This window comes from Epinephelus moara, chromosome 18 (assembly GCF_006386435.1).
Source record: "Epinephelus moara isolate mb chromosome 18, YSFRI_EMoa_1.0, whole genome shotgun sequence".
NCBI classification, from domain to species: Eukaryota; Metazoa; Chordata; class Actinopteri; order Perciformes; family Serranidae; genus Epinephelus; species Epinephelus moara.
Genome location: NC_065523.1, coordinates 6304187 through 6324060, shown reverse-complemented (window position 1 = coordinate 6324060; position 19874 = coordinate 6304187). Strand labels below are relative to the sequence as shown.

The window sequence follows — 19874 nt, the reverse complement described above, 5'->3', positions numbered from 1 at the left end:
AGTTTCAGACGGACTTTCAGACCAGATAACATTGGCCAAACATTGTTACCAACCAAGGTCCCATACTGGATTCCTTCTCCAGTGTTGAGAGGGTTGAATTGGGGATAGATCAGCCCAAAACTGAGCCTGTCTTTATGTATCTGGACTGTCAGAACATCCAACCACAGTCCTCAAGTCACAAAGAGTCAGCACTAACCACAAACCATTCAACACATTAATTTAGATATGCATAATAATATTGCATTTAGTTGTGTCACTGTATATGCCGCTGGTGCTGAGGCACACACAATGTCTCTGCTTTGTTAAGTCCAGAGTAAACCAGATTGAGCCATATTTAGTGAAATTAGATCACATTTAATGAGGCCCATTCCAACTCAGTATTTGTCCTTTGGGGAACTAATGCAAAAGACTTGATTTAAATTGGACTCAATAATATATTCAGATAACACTCATTATCATGTTAGCTAGATGTTGAATCAAACTTCATCTCCCGACTTTAATTACACATTTAAGCATTATTTAAACAATCCATTCAGTCTTGTTGCGGCGTCTTCTTTGCTTGATGTCTCTTGCTTTCAGACACACATGCACACTAGCAGTCTCACATTTTCTCTCTCTCTCTCTCTCTCTCTCTCTCTCTCTCTCTCTCTCTCTCTCTCTCTCTCTCTCTATCTCCCTGTGACAGATTTAGATGCTCAGTACTCTCTAACCCGGGCTCAGCGTGTCAGGGCTGCCATGTTCCCAGAGACCCTGGTGGAGGGAGAGGCAGCCATGCCCGTTCAATCAGATCCATCACAGCAGAGCAACGTGCAGCGTCTGGCTGAACCCTCCCAGCTTCTAAAGACGGCTATAGTCCACCTGATAAACTACCAGGACGACGCCGAGCTGGCCACAAGGGCGGTACCAGAGCTAACCAAGCTGCTGGCGGATGATGATCCGGTATGCTTCTGTTAGGCTGACTTACTAAGAATTTGCTAACTGAGCCTCCAGACACATTCTATTTTACACAGTTATCTGCTCTATTTCCTAGGTTGTGGTGAACAAGGCGGCCATGATAGTCAACCAGCTGACCCGTAAGGAGGCCAGTCGTCGAGTACTGGTGCAGTCTCCGGCCATGGTGGGTGCCGTGGTGCGCGCCATGACGACAGCGGTTGACATGGAGACAGCCCGTTGTGCAGCCAGCGTGCTGCACAGCCTGTCGCATCAGAGGGAAGGACTGCTAGCCATTTTCAAGTCTGGAGGGATACCAGCACTTGTCCGCATGCTAAGGTAGAAATACTGGCAATTTTGCCTTACCAGTAGTGGGTTTGAACATGGTGTTATTGAAAATAGTTGTTCATGCCCTAGGGAGCAATCTGCCCATTAGACTGCAGAGGTGTTCCTGGCGAAGAACGGGTGTATCATTTTTTAAACCCACTTTTGATGAAACCACGGCCACTTCTGCATGATGAAAGTGGACTGCCAGATGTCAAGCACATATTGCCTATACCTAGCCAGGGCCTTTTAAAGAGAGTGCTGCTAGTAAGCCACGTACCCCACGACCCCTCTGTCTCTTCCCAGCCACTTGAAGACCACAAAGCTGGAAGGTTTGCTGATCCAGTGATCAGAAAGTTGCTATCGGACTGGTGTCTGTTGACACATCCAGCAGTTACAAAGCAACAGTATCATTATCTGCAGAGTCATTTCTGGCCACCTGATGAGTCAGTCCAACATTTACTCTCTTTTAGCTCTGTTTTGGTCTCTATCAACACTAAAAGAAATATATGGGTCTTAGCCTAGCTGCTTATTCTTATGCTGATAAAAAAAGACAGATGAACCACACCTCCTCTGCAAACTGTGGGAAAAAAGGGTTCAGAAGATGACCAAAGTTTAGCAGAGTCTCAGGCACTGAACTACTAAAAGCTTTACACCTCCATTATGGCAATCAGAGGCCAACTGACCACCTGTAGCAGATGAGGATAAAAGGGTAGCATTCAGTTTTAGCACCAAACCAAACTCTTTCCAACCTCTATGCAGGGCTGCGGAGTAAATCCCTTACACTGAGGCTAAACAGAGTCGGATAGACCACACCCATAATTGATTTGGGAGCTTAATTCACACAGAAAATGGAAGAAAATTGACTTAGAAAAATGTAAACCAACCCACATCAGATTAAACCATGCCTACTTCGGCATAATGAAAGTGGGCTACCAGACTTCTTGCCCGATAACTGACTGTTAGCCTACTGCTAGCCAGGGCTTTTGAAAGAGACTGCTGCTCGCGAGCCAGCACACCCACGGATGTACCTATGTCTCATTTCCCCCCACCTGAAGACCACAAAGCTGGAAAATGTGCTGATCCAGTGGTGAAGAGACTGCTGCTAGCTGGCTAGTCCACCCATGGATGTACCTCACAGTGCCTCTGTCTCACAACCCCCCACTATTTATAAAATACACATGAACACAGGGGCGGCATGCATATGTAAACAAGACATAAAGATAGCTTAGAGGAGGCAGAGGGCCATCTAAAACCCAACATTCTGTCTTTCTGTGAGAGGGCAGAGAGTTCCACAGTGTTTTTTGGAAACGTTGTTGTTCAAAGCCACCGATAAACTCAACCTGGGCAACTTCATAGGGTGCCAGCATACCACAGCAAGTACTACCTGAAGCTTCAGGCTGGCAGTCAATAATTGGGCCTTGACATCTGACAGCCCACTTCCATTATGCATACGTGGGTGTGGTTTCATTTAAACTGGGTTGTAAAAACTATGCATTGGGATGAGAGAGATCCTTTAAACCTGCAATTACTGATTTTTGACCACAGCGGGGCACCAGTAAGTTGCGAACACAACACTGACATATTATCATCTTTTGATATGGCAAAATTAGTTATCAAACTGTTAGACTCACAAGTCAGTCTTTAGACGCTTTGCTTAACTAAAGACTGATGTCTTTCTCCCTGATTTTGTGTTTAGATGGGCGGATACAACTTCAGAGTTTAATAAAACTCCCTACGTTGCAGAACCAATAGTAAATCCGCAAGGCGGTCCTTCGGTGGCTCGCTGAACTCTTGTGCTCGTAAACATAGTCCGACTGCGTTAAAAGTTTTAAACAAAGTCGCTGTAAGTCCTTCATTTCCACAATCTTGTGGACTGAGCACACGTTTGATAAAACGGAGTTAAATCTCTCGGCATCCATTTTCAGGCTCTCTGTGTGTTTGTTTCCTTGCGGACGAGAAAAGGGGGAGCGCACATTTCTGGGAGGGCGTGTCCTTTTAAAAAATGCAAGAGGTGTTGCTTTGTTGCCGGCCGTTTTCTCCGGTGTGTTAAACACACTTTAGAAAGGAGTGTCCCCAGACTATCAGAAGGCGGAGATCTCTGATTGTCTGGTGGCGAGACTATCAAACTGTTGTCTATTGAAACGTCCAACACTTACAAATCAATATTATCATTATCTTCAGGGTCATTTCTGGCCACCTGATGAGCGTCAGTCCAATGTTTACTCTCTTTTAGCTCCATATTAGGTATTTAACCAGCTCCTAAAAGAAACATATGGATCTTTAGCTGCTTATTTTTATGCTGATTTAAAAAAAAAAAAATGGAAGACCACCCTCTCTGCAATCTGTGCTGTGGAAAAAGGGTTCAGAAGTTTAGCAAAGACTCAAAGTGGGTTGAAATTTAAAGTTGTTCAGATTGCCAAATGGAGAGCCACTGAAAGCTTTCCACCTCCAAAATGGCAATCAGAGGCCAACTAGCCAACTGTAGCAGATGATGATACAAGGGTAGCCTTCAATTTTAGCACCAAATTTGGGTCTTTCCAACCCCCAAGCAGGGCTGCAGAGTTAATCCCTTACACTGAGGCTTAACAGAGGAGGATAATTCACACTTATAATTGATTCGGGAGCTTAATTCACACAGAAAATGAAAGAAAATTGAATTTAAAAGAATCTAAACTAAAAAAGCTTCCAAGAGAGCAGCCTGTTTGGTGTGTGTGACTTCCATTTATGCTATTAACATGCAGCTTTTCTCTCTCTGTCCCTCTTCACCTCTGCCTATTAAAACACCCTCTCTCACCCTCACTTCCCCTCTCTTTTATTTTTTTCAGGATGTTTGGTTTTGTTGTTTGCCACTGTCACCCTCTGTAGGCTCTTGCATACAATACAGTCTTTATATGTGTGTGTGGTACTGGGCAGTAATCTGGTTAGACACAGGAAAAAGGCATTAATATCAGAAAACTCCATATAAATCGTTACGACATCCTCCTACTGACAGACTACATGTATGATCAATGGATTTAAGATGAATATCAGTTTAAATAAGCTTTACTATTGTAATATTAGATTTATACTGTTATATTGCTCTCTTCCTCCCTTACTTGGTTAACTGTGTTCGTGAATCTATTTCTACTCTAAATATCATTTATACTCTAAATATCATTTAATGTAGAGTCCCTGAGGGATAATTTGGCTTCCAAACAACAGTCATTAGCAGTAAATACCACATACAGACAATTAATGAAAATGGCAACCCATATGACATATTAATACATTCACAAATAAACATAAGTGCACTGGTTAAGGCCAACATCACTGTTGTCATTTTCACTTGATACCAAAACTGGCAGAGGAAACAAAGAGACAGAAGACCAAAACAAATAATAACCCAGGGAGCACCATATCACATCCACAACTACTAACAGGGCAACCAAATCCGATTTTGTTTTAAAAGTCGCTGCAGGAATTTAAGAACTCCTGTAGCTGTTTTTTACACATAAAGGGAGGCTAAACCTCCACCCTGACAGAGGCAAGTTAAACTCACTGTGTAGAGTAGGGGTGTAAAACATACTGCTCGCAGGCCAAAAGAAGCCCACCAAATTGTCCAGTCCAGCCCACTGGATGACTTTGCACGCTTAATATTGAGTTTAGAGGTGCCAGCTTTCAGAAGCAAGTTAAACAGTGAGGAGCCTGCTTCATGTAAAATGCTGCTTCAGAGGGTTTCCCACCCTGACCAGAATACAGTTATCTGAAAAAACAATTCATTCATTCATTTTCTGTAACCCCTTATCCTGTTGGGGGTCATGTGGGGGGCTGGAGTTAACACTGGGCGAGAGCCGGGTTACACCCTGGACAGGTCACCAGACTATCACAAGGCTAACATATAGAGACAGACAATTATTCACACCTATGGGAAGTTCAGTCACCAATTAACCCAACCTGCATCTCTTTGGACTGTGGGAGGAAGCCGGAGTACCCGCAGAAAACCCATGCTGACACGTGGAGAACATGCAAACTCTGGTTTAAACCAGGAACCCTCTTGCTGGGAGGCAACAGTGAAGCGACAATGCTAACCACTGCACCACCATGTAGTAACAATAAATACTTATTGATATACTTCTTGTTATTGTGGTTATATTTAAACATATGAACATTGTGCAAAATATTGTCTATCAGCTGCTTCAGTTAACACAAAATCTATAATAGAGTTCTAATGTAAAACAGATTTTGGTGGAACCCTATTGTTAAGGTACTGCCAAAACTTGGATTTGTAAATGGTTTGTGAGGAAGTACTGTTTTTCTGTAAAATGAAAAAGTTTGTCACCAAGACTCAGCACCACCCACTGACTGGCGCAAAAAAAATATGTTTCTGAAATCATTTGAGGTGAGAGATAGGCAATGCAGTAACAGGATCTTGATTCATATTTACTCAGCGCTGCCTAGTTTGACAGCTTGGCCACAGTTTAAGAGCAGTGATTGATATGATTGACTGCTGCATCAGAGACTCCTTAGCTCTGATTGGTTGTTTTCCAAGAGCCATGGTAGATTCTAGCAAATGCTATTAAAGCACAAGGAGTGGGGGGAGGAACATGATTATTTTTACAGACTATCTGTCTCATGTATTACTGATGTAGTGACAATTTCATTCTTAAACAACTTTTTAAGTCATGGTTTTGCTAGCTTATCCAAAAAATGCCAAAAGGACCCAGTGCGAGCTGACGAGAATGCGCGTCAGAAACACAACACTCGACGTAAGGCATCGCCCCCAGGTTGAATACCATGTTTGTAAGGAGTCCCTTAGTTTTACAGCCACTTTGTCATAAAGTATTGGAATTTTGACTAAATGACAACATCAGATGAAAATTCAGAGGATCAGCAACATTAGTACAATTTTTCTTGAGGGAAACTTGACTATCTGAGGATATTGTCGTGGCAGTCCATCCAGTAGTTGCTGAGATATTTCAGTCAGGACACAAAAAAAGGACACAATAGAAACAGTGTCTTATAGCAACAAACAGGGAACTCTTTAAGCTTCCTTTCAAACTAAGCAGTCACACATTAGCCACACATTAGAATGGTTATTTTTGCATTTCAATGCTGAAAAGTTGTAGTTGGTACCAATAGAATGGATCTATTCTGTATTGCTTTTGTCACCACTCTGTTGAGGTACCTAGCACACTGATCCAATTCTAAAAGGTTGAGCTAGAAACACTGCAGTCCGTTGACTGGTCAGTAGGATGTTTTGCTTAAAAATGGTTTGCTGCCTTTTCATCTTTACTAGTTAACAATTAACAACTATAGACTTAAAAAAAACAATCACTGTGCAAAGGGGGTAAATTTTGAGGGGACATTTTCTTGCATGTTGCTCATTGCACTAGTTGACAACATGACTATCGATACACCTTAAATTTCAATATGACAACTTGACCATTCCATTTGTTTGTATAGTCTCTCTTCAATGACATATGCTTTTAGTGATGATTGGGTCGTCAAGCATTTAAAAAAAAAAGAATTTCTACAAGATTATGTGAACTGTGAATATTCTGTCTCTCACTCAGAGAGGGACAAAAAACGTGTTGGAACATCATTTCAGTGTGCTGTGGCAGCACTACACCCCTGCTCTTGCCTGACAAGGACTCAATGCACAAACCCACTATTTTGAAATATCCCATCGATAGAGACTCTCTCCAGCCTGTTCTGTTTTTGTTTGTTTTGAAAATGTCGGTATGCAACCTCATTGTATGGACAATAAACAAGGTTCAGACATTCCTCTGTATCACCAGTGAAGAGGAAATACCAGAGGCCTGTACCATGAAGTAGGATTTGAAGTTAGCGAGGTAACTTAGAGGGTTAACTCTGGATTTCCAGTCCTACGAAGCTGGTACTCTTTTTACCGGGATAAACCACCATGGTAACTTACGTTGAACAGCTGAACTGCTCCAGAGCAGGTTCATTTCGGGGTTTCAGATCACAGCCTGTCAACACCCCAACCTCTGACCAATCAGATCACTGAAGAAAAAAGTAGCCATGAAAGGAGTGAGGGGTAAAAAAGAGGAGCCTATATTTTGTTATAGGTCAGTAGAATCATTTCATGGTTTCAGGGTTCTATTTCCACTGGTTTTAAAACTGCTTTTAACAAATGGAGAGATTGTTTACAACACTAAACACATGATTTTAGAACTATTTGAAATTATGCACTGCTACTTTTACACTCTGATTCCATCACTGCATTTCAGATGAGACACCTATGTGATGAACTAGGATAAAACAGATAATATTTTATTTGTAAAATAATCTACACACTGTTAACTGGCTCCCGTTGTTATAAATGCCACATTTGGGTCAGATAGCCCTCATCAGTCATTAACTACTTTTCCACCCTTTACTTCAGTAGCAGAAACAGTCTGGCATTACTTTAAAAGTTTTTTTTGTGCTATATTCAGAGTAGTAATATCAGCATCATCCAACTGAACAGCAAAAAATACTCTATACTAATGTCACATAGGCCCATACCTCAGCGATACCTGCATGTAATTTAAGGATAGTGTTTTTAATGTTTCTACATTTTCTGTTGAAAGATTGCAGATTATTGTTTACTTCCATCACCAGTGACATTTTACTGTGTCGTAGTTACAGACACTTTTGCTACTGCTAGCCAACTTCATTCATGGTGTCACTCACAATTATTAATAATAATAATGATAATGATAATAATAATTTTTTTTTTGGAGCCGCCTTTCAAGTCACCCAAGGTCACCTTACAGAGCATAGAGGATAAAAGACATCATTAAAACAAAACATCAACATAAAAACAAGTGTAGTCTACAGTGTCCAGTTAGAGTGAATATGCCAGTTTGAACAGGTGGGTTTTGAGTTGGGATTTGAATGATGTGATGGAGTCTGACTGTCTTATGTGTAGGGGGAGGGAGTTCCAGAGTCTGGGTTCCGAGCAGCTGAAGGCTTGGGCACCCACGGTACTGAAGCGTGAGGTGGGGATGGTGAGGAGTCCGGCATAGGTTGAGCGGAGGGTGCGGGAGGGGGTGTATTCCTGAAGGAGGTCACAGAGGTAAGTGGGGACTAGATTGTGCAGAGCTTCGTAGGTGAGGAGAAGGTTTTTGTAGTGGATGCGGTATTGAACAGGGAGCTAGTGAAGTTGGATGAGAACAGGGGTGATGTGGTCAGATGATTTGGTGCAGGTGGTGATCCGGACGGCCGAGGTCTGAATGATTTGCAGTCTGTTGATGAGTTTGGTGGGGAGGCCGGTGAGGAGGGTGTTGCAGTAGTCGATGCGGGATGTGACAAATGAGTGAACCAGGATTTCAGTGCTGGATTGGGTCAGAGTCTGGAGATGTTGCGCAGGTGGAAGAATGCTGATGTTTTGAATATGAGGTGCAAATGAGAGGGTGCTGTCCAGAATGACGCCGAGAGGTGCAAATGAGAGGGTGCTGTCCAGAATGACGCCGAGGCTCTTGACTTGGGAGGAGAAGGGTATAGGGAATCCGTCAATGATGATGGGTGGAGCTGGGGTGTGTTGTGACTTGGTGAGGGTGGATTTGGAGCCAATGAGCAGGACCTCGGTTTTATTGCCATTTAGCTTTAGGAAGTTCCTGCTCATCCAGCTCCGGATGTCTTCAAGACAGGTGGTGAGGGAGGTGGGAGGGATGGGAGTGGTGGGTTTGGAGGAGATGTAGACCTGTGTGTCGTCGGCGTAGCAGTGAAAATGGACCCCATGGTGACGGAGGATTGTGCCCAGGGGGAGGAGGTAGATGATGAAGAGAAGTGGACCCAAGACTGACCCCTGGGGGACACCCGGTGAAACACCGGAACACAGTTAACCCCGTCTCTTTCACATGAACACGCTCGTAGCTGGATAGGAAAAACCAGAGTTTACTGAGCTAGTTGATAATCAGCTTTGTAGTACCGGTTATCCAGACGGCCAATGTTTGGGTTAGTTAAGCCAGATAACAAAAAGATATCCTGGGTAAGTTTAACTGGCTTTGTAGTACAGGCCTAGCCTGATTCCAGACCATAGACCCCGCCCACTCAACTGAGTAGGCTTGCATTACTGGTCTGGCATACTGCAATGAATTTGCGATTTATCTCGTCCAAACGATGGACGGACCAATGAACGCCGGGGGTCTAGCGATTAGCCAATCAGCGCCACGCTGATGTCAAGCTGTACGCCGGTGGGTAACTGGTGAGGATAGCAACAATGGCGACCGCTACAGATCCTACAGACCACATTAACGATGCTATCGAGGTATTTCGCCACTACTCGCGTTAATGGAGGACCAAATTAAGGAAGCTGCTAAACTGGATTTAACGGCGATGCAGCTGGGCGTGCACGACGACGGAGACATTTTAAACGGGCAATGCTCGCTTGTTTTCGGCACCCCCGAGGCATGGATACTAATGACGTCAGATTCTGGGTGAGTCGTTGATCTCTACTGATTGGTTAGGGAAAAAATCTAATTCCCTCCCCCTTGTAAATCGCCTTCAATGGAAGCCATGTCAAACTGAAGGTTCTGGGAGCTTCAGTCTGACACTCAGGCTAGTACAGGCCTCTACAGAACTGGACAGAGCTCTGAGTAAGAGCATTTAAGAGTACTCTCTGTGGTGGAAATGCTAAATATCTAGGGACTACGTACATGTCCAAAGTGTTACTTATGGTTCTAAAAGGTACAATACCTAAAGTTGTTGGTGGAAACATGGCTCCTATGTGTGACTCACAGCTGAAATACATGGTAACATGGTTAATATTGTGAAAGGATTATGGTAAGGTTTAGGCAAAAAAAGTACTTGGTTAGGTTTAGATAAAGGTCATGTTTTGGGTAAAATAAGTATGTTAGTTACTTAACCTAATACGTGCGTTTACATGGAGCCATGTATTCCTTTTGCATTCGGGTTGGAAGCCCTACCCGAATAGAAATGCTCCTTGTAAACACCTCAACCCGAATGAAAACAGCCAACCCAGAAGAAAATCTAATCGGGTGCACAGGGGTGGAATATTCCTTTTCAGAACCCGAATGGAAGAATTTTTCTGTCTTGTATACACCTCCTACCCTATGCTCCTACCCGATTCCAGCCATTCCGTTCTTTCTGCGCATGCTCGTTTCCTTGCCCTTCTGGTGCGATGACGTAGCGCGCATAGCAACGGGCTGAGATAGAGAAGTCGGATTCGTTGCACTCACCGGTTTCCATACGCCAAAGCACGGTCTTCTGTCTCCCTTCTTCGACCTTCTACCTCTCTTCTCCTCCTCAACAGATGAAGCATTAACAGAACAAGATTGTTGTCGTACTGCTGCTTCAAGAATATAAGCAAAACAAGCCCGAAAAAGGCACTAAGAACGGCGGCGTCAAGCATCTTGTTATCCGGAGCGAGGACTACAGTGTTTTCTTCCGGTAAATGTAAACACGTAACATCCGCCCCGCCCCCTATCCAATCAGAAACCTTCCCTGCCCCAAACCTTGCGCAGACCTGAATAAAGGCGATTAAACTGATCTCCCGTGTAAACCCTCATTCGGAATGAATATTTCTCATGTAAACTACCTGGAAAAACTTTAATTCCGAATGATTTCATTCAGATTTATTTCATTCTGAATGAGAAGCCATCATGTAACCGTAGCCAATGTGACATAAACATAAAACAGGACAGAAGTCAGTGCACAATGACAGTAGGTAAATTCCATAACCTTAGGTTAAAACAATGTTTACTTTTGGTTATACATGTGACATAAAGCATTGTTTCCTGGTCGAAAGTCTTGCTTTGTGTGACCCATCCAACTCCCTTTCCCACTGTTCCTTGCACACTTTCCTGCTCTTTATATTACATTACTTGCTGTTAGTGTCAAGTATTGCCACGGTGGGGGTACATTAAAGCCTAGTGCTTATAAAAGTTGCCTGTGATGTCGATGTCACACACTGAGAGGCATGACAAGTATTGGTATTTGACGATCTGAAGATGAGAACTGGCTGAACAAAGTACCAACTGACGGAAAAAAACACTAGAGCCATGCAACTAGAATGAATTTAACAATATGTATGATAACCCTTCTAATCAAAATTGTACCACTTCTTCTTAAAGTCATACGGATATGACATGCCTTGCTGTATTGACAAAGCCCAAAGTCTGTAAATGAAAACTGAGTAAAAAGATCCAAGGTTCAAAGGTTTTTATTATAATTTTTTTTTGATTGTATAAATTGCAGGTATGTTCACAAAGCAGTTGGTTGTAGTAGGTTTGTTGTTAAGTCATAAGTTCAAAAGTTGTCGATCCATATTAATGCCCCTGTGATTGCTTCACCAGATGCATTTCCACATTTCCAACTTTCTGAAAAGAGAAAATACTCACACACATACACACGCAAACTTGCCTTTTCAATTTCTCAGTGATGCAGGATGGTGCTGTAAGCAAGCAACACTAGCTACAAAAGCTTTTTCACCCTACGTCCTACAACCTTGTGTAGAATGAGATATTGGTGGCTGATAGAGGTCAGTAAGGTCATAGATTGCTTAATGCCCCTTGAAATTTGGTCATTTTATGAAATCTCTATATCCTGCTGTCTCTCTCTCTCTTCTTCTGTTTATCTCACTCATGCAGTTCACCGGTGGAATCAGTCTTATTTTATGCCATCACCACCCTCCACAACCTGCTGCTGCATCAAGAGGGGGCCAAGATGGCGGTGCGTCTTGCTGATGGCCTGCAAAGGATGGTTCCCTTACTGAAAAAGAGTAACCCCAAGTTCCTGGCCATCACCACCGATTGTCTGCAGCTCCTGTCCTATGGCAACCAGGAGAGCAAGGTGAGGAGAGAAGACCCTGACACTGGGTAGAAGATCCTTGTATGTCCACTTATTTATTACAGAATTACACCCTCTACTTCCTGTTTTTTGTCAGCTGATCATTCTTGCCAATGGGGGCCCAGAGGGTCTGGTGTTCATCATGAGGAACTACAACTATGAGAAGCTGCTGTGGACCACTAGTCGTGTTCTTAAAGTGCTGTCTGTCTGTCCCAGCAACAAGCCAGCGATTGTCGAGGCTGGTATGTCTACATCACTGAAGATGAGTGTAGATCATTCAGTGTCGACGTATGTGTACATCTGTTTATGTTTGTGTGCAGGTGGTATGCAGGCTTTGGGCCAACATCTTACAGGTTCCAGTCAGCGTCTGATTCAGAACTGTCTGTGGACGCTACGCAATCTGTCAGATGCTGCAACCAAACAGGTACGTATTGAACCACCCACTACTACTGAGTACTACTACTAAGAATATTACTGATGCTACTACCACTACTAGTACTATTCCAAAGGACAGAGGGATGTCGTATGCTGTAAAGCCCTCTGAGGCAAATTGTGATTTGTTAAAATTGAATTGACTTTAATAGTAGCATTAGTAGTGATTCCAGTGTCCAGTGCTAGGGGAGCAGGATACAACCTATATTTTCCCATGAGCAGATGTAGCTTGTTTGATTATGCGTTCACATCAGGATTGTAAATCAACTTTTTTGTCCACCTGCTGCTGTGGTTGGTGAATTGTAAAATTTACTACCCACTCAATAGATCACCGTTGTTCTTTTGGCTGGTACATGAAGAAAATCCATTTGCATATTTTACCAGCATTTGGGTAGTGGCTGGTGTTAATTTCCAATCCTGGTTCAGATACTAGAAAAGTAGCACAAAGCAAAGTTCACCCCTTCTCATTCTTTATCAGAAAGGAGTGATATACTTCTTAAGGCACTGTTGCCACGGCAACCTATTGAAAATCATTGGAGGCCAACATAACTGTCTTTAAACGGCTTTGGTGCGCTCATTTTAAGTGGCGGGAAGGTTGTGGTATTTTGTGAAGCCTTGTGAAACTATTGTTTATTTTGGCAGGTATTTTAGATTTAGTCGTAGTCTTGACACGATACTTCTTATTAGTTTTAGTCACATTTTAGTCATTTCTGTCTAGTTTTAGTTGACGATAACTCAAAATGTTTCAGTCGCCGAAAGTTCATGTATCATGAATTAGAGTCAAGGGAACAGGTTGTATAAAATTTCATTAGACATTTTTTCTACAACTACAAATAATTTCTACATATTTACAAACTGTCATTTCTCCAGCAGTTTTTGACTTATCAAACTCTCTGTTAAGAAGCAGAAAAATAACTTCTGCGACATGTTAGTCTGAATGATTAAACATATGTTCTCTCACAGAGCTGCTGATTAAAACAAAATTTAACTTACAGCACAGCTATACTCGCATATAATGAGCCTAGTACTGTCTGTCAAAGAGCATCAAACCATAAACCTTCCCGAAGTCTGGATTTGGCTGCAGTGTTATGGGGATCAACAGATGTCAAGTGTGGTGGCCGGTGGCTGTTTGCTCCAATGTCGTTTAGCAGCTAACAAGTGGAGCTGCTATCAGCCACCACTGTGACTAAAAAACTGGCTGACAGTGCTCTGGTGTGAATGTTTTTCTGGCTAGTGAAACACCCTGGCACAGACTATTTACTAGGGATGGGAATTGATAGGATTTTATTGATATCAGTGCTGTTATCGATTCTGCTTATCGATCCGATTCTTTATCGATTCCCTTATCGATTCCTCCTGTGAAATTTCTGTGTAGAAAAAGTAGACCTTACAGGTTTTTGGTGTCAACAACATAAATTTTATTGAGTTTCTATTCTAAACAAGAGATAAGTGCTAAGTAAGTAAGTAAACATATATGAAATTGGTCCACTGCTATCATCTAAAATGGAACAAATGAAAGAATATTTGTACAGCATTTGTTTTCGTCTATGTCAAATAACGTTACAGAATCTGTTAGTGTTGTCACGGTACCAAAATTGGGACCCACGGTACGATACCAGTGAAAGCATCACGGTCAGGGCTTGACGCTAACTTTTTTCCCAAGGAGCACATGTGCTCCTAAGTTAAAAAAGTAAGGAGCACACAAAGAACTTTAGGGGCACAATGTAAATTGATCAAATAATGTGTTTTCCGTAATAAACGTGATGCAAATAGGCAAAATTATTTAATGAATTTGTATACAAAATGTACAGAAAGGTAAAATCATCAAGTTTTGAAAAAGTATTGCAATTTAATTTTGTCTTTAATGTTATTGTCTTATATATATTATCTTTGCAATATGATTATCTTATATAATGTTATTACTATCCTAAAACATTCTCCAGGTCCTCTGAAACTCTGCAGGACTTATTTCCACCCTGCCCAGCAACAGTACCATGGCAAACGGTCCCTAACTGTGGGGAGAACGGAGCAGGCTTCCCCGGAGGTCCGCCGCTTTTCCCAGTCCCTCTTCTCCACCACACTTTGACTCATTCCCACCCAGCCGACAGCCTGGCCGTGGAGAACGGTCCCTAACTGCATCAATAAGTGATTAACATAGGGGGGCTCAAAATAAAATAAATATATAAAATAAAAATCAACAGCCACCCTCCTCCCCTTACAAGTAAAGAACAGTCCCTAAAGTGCGGTGAGGTTTGTGGACCGTTACCTGCCACAAAGAGAGAAATGTGAACAGCTCGTTTCTCCTCTGACATGCCACATACCTGTGTGCCGCCACTGCTCGGTTGTCCAGGTACTACTGGGCAGTCATGACACCACTCGGTTGTCCAGGTACTACTGGGCAGTCATGACACCAACGAAAGAGGAAATTACTGGACCTGGAATCGTACTTCTCTGTCGCCGGTAAGCCGTTATCTTGCGCCGCAGAGCACTATGAGCCTCTGCCGTATTCCTGTCTGTGACCCCCGTTCAACCCACAACCGCCAGGATTCGCCTTTCCTTTCTGCTGCTGGTTGAAATGTAATAATAGGGGCGCCCACTAACTTGACGTGGAAATGAGCGGTAGTCTAGAAAATTGGCGAGTTTTTTTTTTTTCTTTTTTGGAGGGCGCTCATGCGCCCTCACATAGATTGCGCATAGCAAAAACCGTCCCTGCCTCTGCCACACTTTGACTTATTTCCACCCTGCCGACAGTGGGACTTATATTCATTGTGCCGACAGTGGCTTGGAAAACCGCCCATAACCGTGTCACACGGGGAAGAGGGAAGGGGGAAGGTGGCTGGAGTTCCTCCAACATTTGCGGTTAGATTATCATATTTTTTTACTGACAAAAATATAGGCTGCTTCAGCTGATTTTTTTATGTGCACATGTGCCCCTAAATATTTTTTACATTTTTTACACCTATTTTTAGTCGCAAATGCGAGTGAAACGCTCGCACTGTCGAGCCCTGACGGTTCTGAGTAGTATCACAATACCACAGCAAAAATTAGGCAGATGTGCCTTTTGTCATTTATAAAAAGATAAATCACTTTTCTATAATACATAAATGATATTTCAATGGAATAAATTACTTATTGACTTATTCATACTTCAAAAACAGCATCAATAAGTGATGAACATAGGGGGGGATCAAAATAAAATAAATAAATAAAATAAAAATCAACCAGCCACCCTCCTCCCCTGACAAGTTAAGAACAGTCCCTTAAGTGCGGTGAGGTTTGTGGAAATGTAAACGGCTCGTTTCTCCTCTGACAGGGTGAGAGGCGCCGGGCAGGTGTGGGGATACTCACGAGTCCCTGGCTGAGCGCCACTGTGTTGGCATTCTCTGCAGAGAGCGAGAGGGTTGCCTCGATGTGACTGTAGGTTGCTAGGAGAAGGTCTCTGACTGTTCTTTGTGCACATGCACCCAACAGCAGTACAAAGTACCTGGCCTTCTTGGAGTCTTTGGGCAGTGTCCTGGAAGGGGTGCCTGGGAGGAACAGCCTGCCTGACCTGAACCCAAGTGTTGTTTTGTTATTGGACTTCTGTGCTAGTCATGGATTGGCCATAATGAACACCACGTTTGAGCACAGGGAGGTTCATAAGTGTACCTGGTACCAGAACACCCTAGGTCAGAGATGGATGATCGACCTTGTGTCCATATCAGCATACCTGTGGCCGTGTGTCTTGGACACTCAGGTGAAGAGAGGAGCAGAGCCGTCAAGTAATCACTACCTGATGTTGAGTTGGATCAGATAGCAGGGGAGGCAGCCGGACAGACCTGGTAAACCCAAACGTGTAGTGGGGGTGAAGTGGGAACATCTAACTGAGGCCAATGTCCGTGAGGTCTTCAACTCTTACCTCTGGAAGAATTTCTCATGCATCCTGGGAGAGGTTGGGGACATGGAATCCAAGTGATCCATGTTCAAAGCCTCCATTGTGGAGGTGGCTGCTTGGAATTGTGGTCAGAAGGTTGTCAGTGACCATCATCGTGGCAACCTAAGGATCCGCTGGTGGACACCAGCAATGAGGGAGGCCGTCAGGCTGAAGAAGGAGGCCTTTCAGGTCTGGCTGGCTCAGGGGTCGCCTGAAGCAGCAGACAGCTACTAGTTGTCCAGAAGGGCTGCAGCTGTTGTGATCGCTGAAGCAAAACAAAGAGTTCGGGGAGGCTATGGACAAGGACTTTTGGCTGGCCTCAAGGAAGTTCTGTCAAACCGTTACACACTTCAGGAAGGGAAAGCAGGACTTGTCTCAGGCTGTGCTTAGCAGAGAAGGAGAACTGACCCAAACAGGGAGTATCGTTGAGAGGTGGAGCACTTTGAGGAGCTCCTGAACCCGGCTGTCATGTCCTCTGTGGTGGAGGCAGCACCTAAAGACTCTGTGGAACTCTCACCCTGGCAGAGGTTGCTGGGGTAGCCAAAAAGCTTCCCAGCAGCAAGGCTCTGGGTGTGGATGAGATTAAGTGAAGCTCTAAATGACTGTTTTTTAAGTTCCCATAGTGGAAAAGGCTTCCAAGGTGCATCTGGCATGTTTATTGACTTAGTACTCTGGAATAATATGGGTAATATGGAAAAAGGTACAAGACAAAGCAGTGAAACTTAACACTTTAAAATCTTGATTCAGGCAAAAAAAATAAAGAAAAGTTGAACATAATCCGGTCGAACTAAATTGCTCAGTCTTTGTGTGCTTATGCGCTCCGCATTATGACCCCGGCTCAAGGAAAGTCATCACATCATATAGCCTGCTAGACTGTATAAATTGATGGGCCTAGTCACCATAATATCCCATTGGTTTGCAGACTCCCATTTTGAAACTTCAACTTAGCTCTTGTCATCTTTATTTTTGAAGGCAGAAGTGACCATATTTGGATGAGAGGGTGGAGCTGCCTTATAGACTGTGGTAGCCTTAATAACATTTAAATGGGTGAGTTATATAAAAGTTTATCCCTGTGTAGTTGTGATGAATGGGGAAATTTGCAACCCATTCTCATTCCCATGTCATTAAATACCAAAGCTTTGTCATGCCCCTCAGCATGTGCTATTGACTCCAAAGGCAACCGTTAGTGTCTTCATGAGACACACTTGGCTTTCAGTTAACTCCAATATAAACCCATCAGGGGAGGTGGACAAACACACCGGGACTTTCACCCAGGAGGTTGCAGTTCATGTCCAAAACCAAAAGTCAATTTTGTAAGATGTAACATAAGGAAATTTATAACATGTTACATTATTGTGTTAGAAATGTGATTATTTTAACCTGAAACATGATCTTTTTCTGAACCTAACCAAATACTTTTGCTGCTGAAACCAAAGTGTGACTGTTTCACAACATGTATCACGTGTTACAAACTGTTTCAGCTGTGCTTCACATAGAGACACTAAAGGGTGCCCTGTGTGTGGCTGTAAAATGCTGAGGGGCGTGATGAAGTGTGGGTATTGGATGACCTGCAGATGAGAATGGGATGAAATTAGCGAAAAAGACAGACACTGATTTTTTTTTTACCAGGTTGTAAACATGTTTATTTCTGCTGTCAAGTTGAGCATTTTAACATCTTTAAGGTCTGTAGGGGTTTAACTTGCTTTTGGAGCCAGGCTCAAGTGGCATTTCGAGGATCTGCGGTTTGTGTCTCTTCACATTGGTTTCATTTTGTGGCAGATGTTGCCACTTGGAAACAACATTGAGGAGTCAAAGAGGTAGTCAAACTGTAGTGTTTAGCAACATTTATCACAAGTTAAGTGACTAAAAAGTCAACAAAATACATGAATAAATAAATGAATAAATAAATAAAAACAGACAGTAGCAGCTGTTAATGCTGCTGCTGATGTTTCACATCTGTCATCTCTTTCAGGTCACTTTAGTTTACGTCCTGCTACTCATTTATTTCCAGTGTTTCATCCTGGGAACAGAAATATGAAGAAATTTGTTCAATTAATTAAATATGAGCGCAAACATACACTTTATCAGTGGCTTAGTTGTAAGACTGTTACTGTTAACCGTGCTGTATGGAGGCTTATACAAAGCTATCAGTGCTATGATTTGTTTATTTGTTCTCTGTCTGTCTGTCTCCCAATGGTCTCTCTCTGTAGGAGGGATTAGATGGTCTGCTGCAGATATTGGTCACCCAGCTGGGCTCAGATGATGTCAACATGTTGACATGCGCAACTGGTATCCTGTCCAACCTCACCTGTAATAACTCACGCAACAAGGTAACTATTATGAGATAATACATAACACGGCCTAATGTGTGTGGACATCTGCTATATGTAATAGTTGAACATGTAACTCACAAACTGTAAGTACTGCTGCCATAACAGCCTCCACTGTTCTGCGAAAGTTGAGAATGAGATACATATAGTCTCATAATATCAGAACTCTGAGTCACTTTACATTCATTCATTCATTTTCGTAACCGCTTATCCTCTTGGGGGTCGCAGGGGGGCCTATCCCAGCTGGCATTGGGTGAGAGGCAGGGTACACCCTGGATAGGTCGCCAGACTATCGCAGGGCTGACACATAGAGACAGACAATCATTCACACCCCCCCCCCCTCAAAAAAAACCAAAACAAGCTGTGTCTTGCAAGGCTCTACTTACCTCTGCCTGTCTGCCGGAGAAACAGCCACAGTTGTTGATGAAGAGCTGCAGATAACAGGCTCTTACTGCATCTCTGCAAATAGCTCATCTCCAACAGGCAAATGTTTTTTTTACCTGCCCTACTGTGTGATGGAAAAACACTTGCAGCAATTATAATTGGGAACTTTAGCTGTGGATCAGTGCTCTGGTTTTAAACGTCATCACTTAAGACAAGCATTCATCAGTGAAAGACACACCTTCAAGTGGGTCGCTCTGCAAATCGCTGCAGCACTAGGCGGATGGCCCAAACCAATCCAAGCCAGCCCATGAAAAGGGGTATATCAGCTGACTTTGTTCATGTGGAGGTGGATGGTGTGTCACCTAGACAAGATGCCTGCCAAATTGCAGACCACAGAGGACAAAAACAGCTGATATACTACTGATATTATACTTATGACACATGCAAATGTAATGTATTCATGGTTTGCAGAAACATACAATTCCAACATTTTCTCTAGTGGCTGAGATGCTACTATCATACAACTCTGAGGTTGGTTTTTGCTTTCACACCACAAATGAATCAAGTTTCAGTTGATTTTGGTCTGGTTAACACAAATTCAGTTTTAAACCGGACAAGCTGGTTTAGATTGCATCATAATTTGACTGGCAGCTTGTAGACCAGCCCAAACAGACTAAACTAAACAGACAAATGCATGCCAGTGAGTCTGAGCCAAACTGAAAGGTTAGGTGAAAGCAGCCATAACTCTGTTTGATTGCCACTGA

The 19874-nt window shown here is 43.0% G+C and overlaps 1 protein-coding gene across 2 annotated transcripts in view; it reads left to right on the top strand.

The window, feature by feature from the left end:
- Positions 1-19874, top strand: part of jupb (junction plakoglobin b) — a 313084-nt gene that overhangs the window by 146034 nt on the left and 147176 nt on the right. For both annotated transcript variants that reach the window (XM_050068714.1, XM_050068715.1), the window contains exons 4-9: positions 686-939; positions 1031-1269; positions 11853-12054; positions 12149-12293; positions 12372-12475; positions 18607-18726. In XM_050068714.1, the coding sequence (XP_049924671.1) occupies positions 686-939; positions 1031-1269; positions 11853-12054; positions 12149-12293; positions 12372-12475; positions 18607-18726 (1064 nt within the window). The remainder of the gene's footprint in view (positions 1-685; positions 940-1030; positions 1270-11852; positions 12055-12148; positions 12294-12371; positions 12476-18606; positions 18727-19874) is intronic.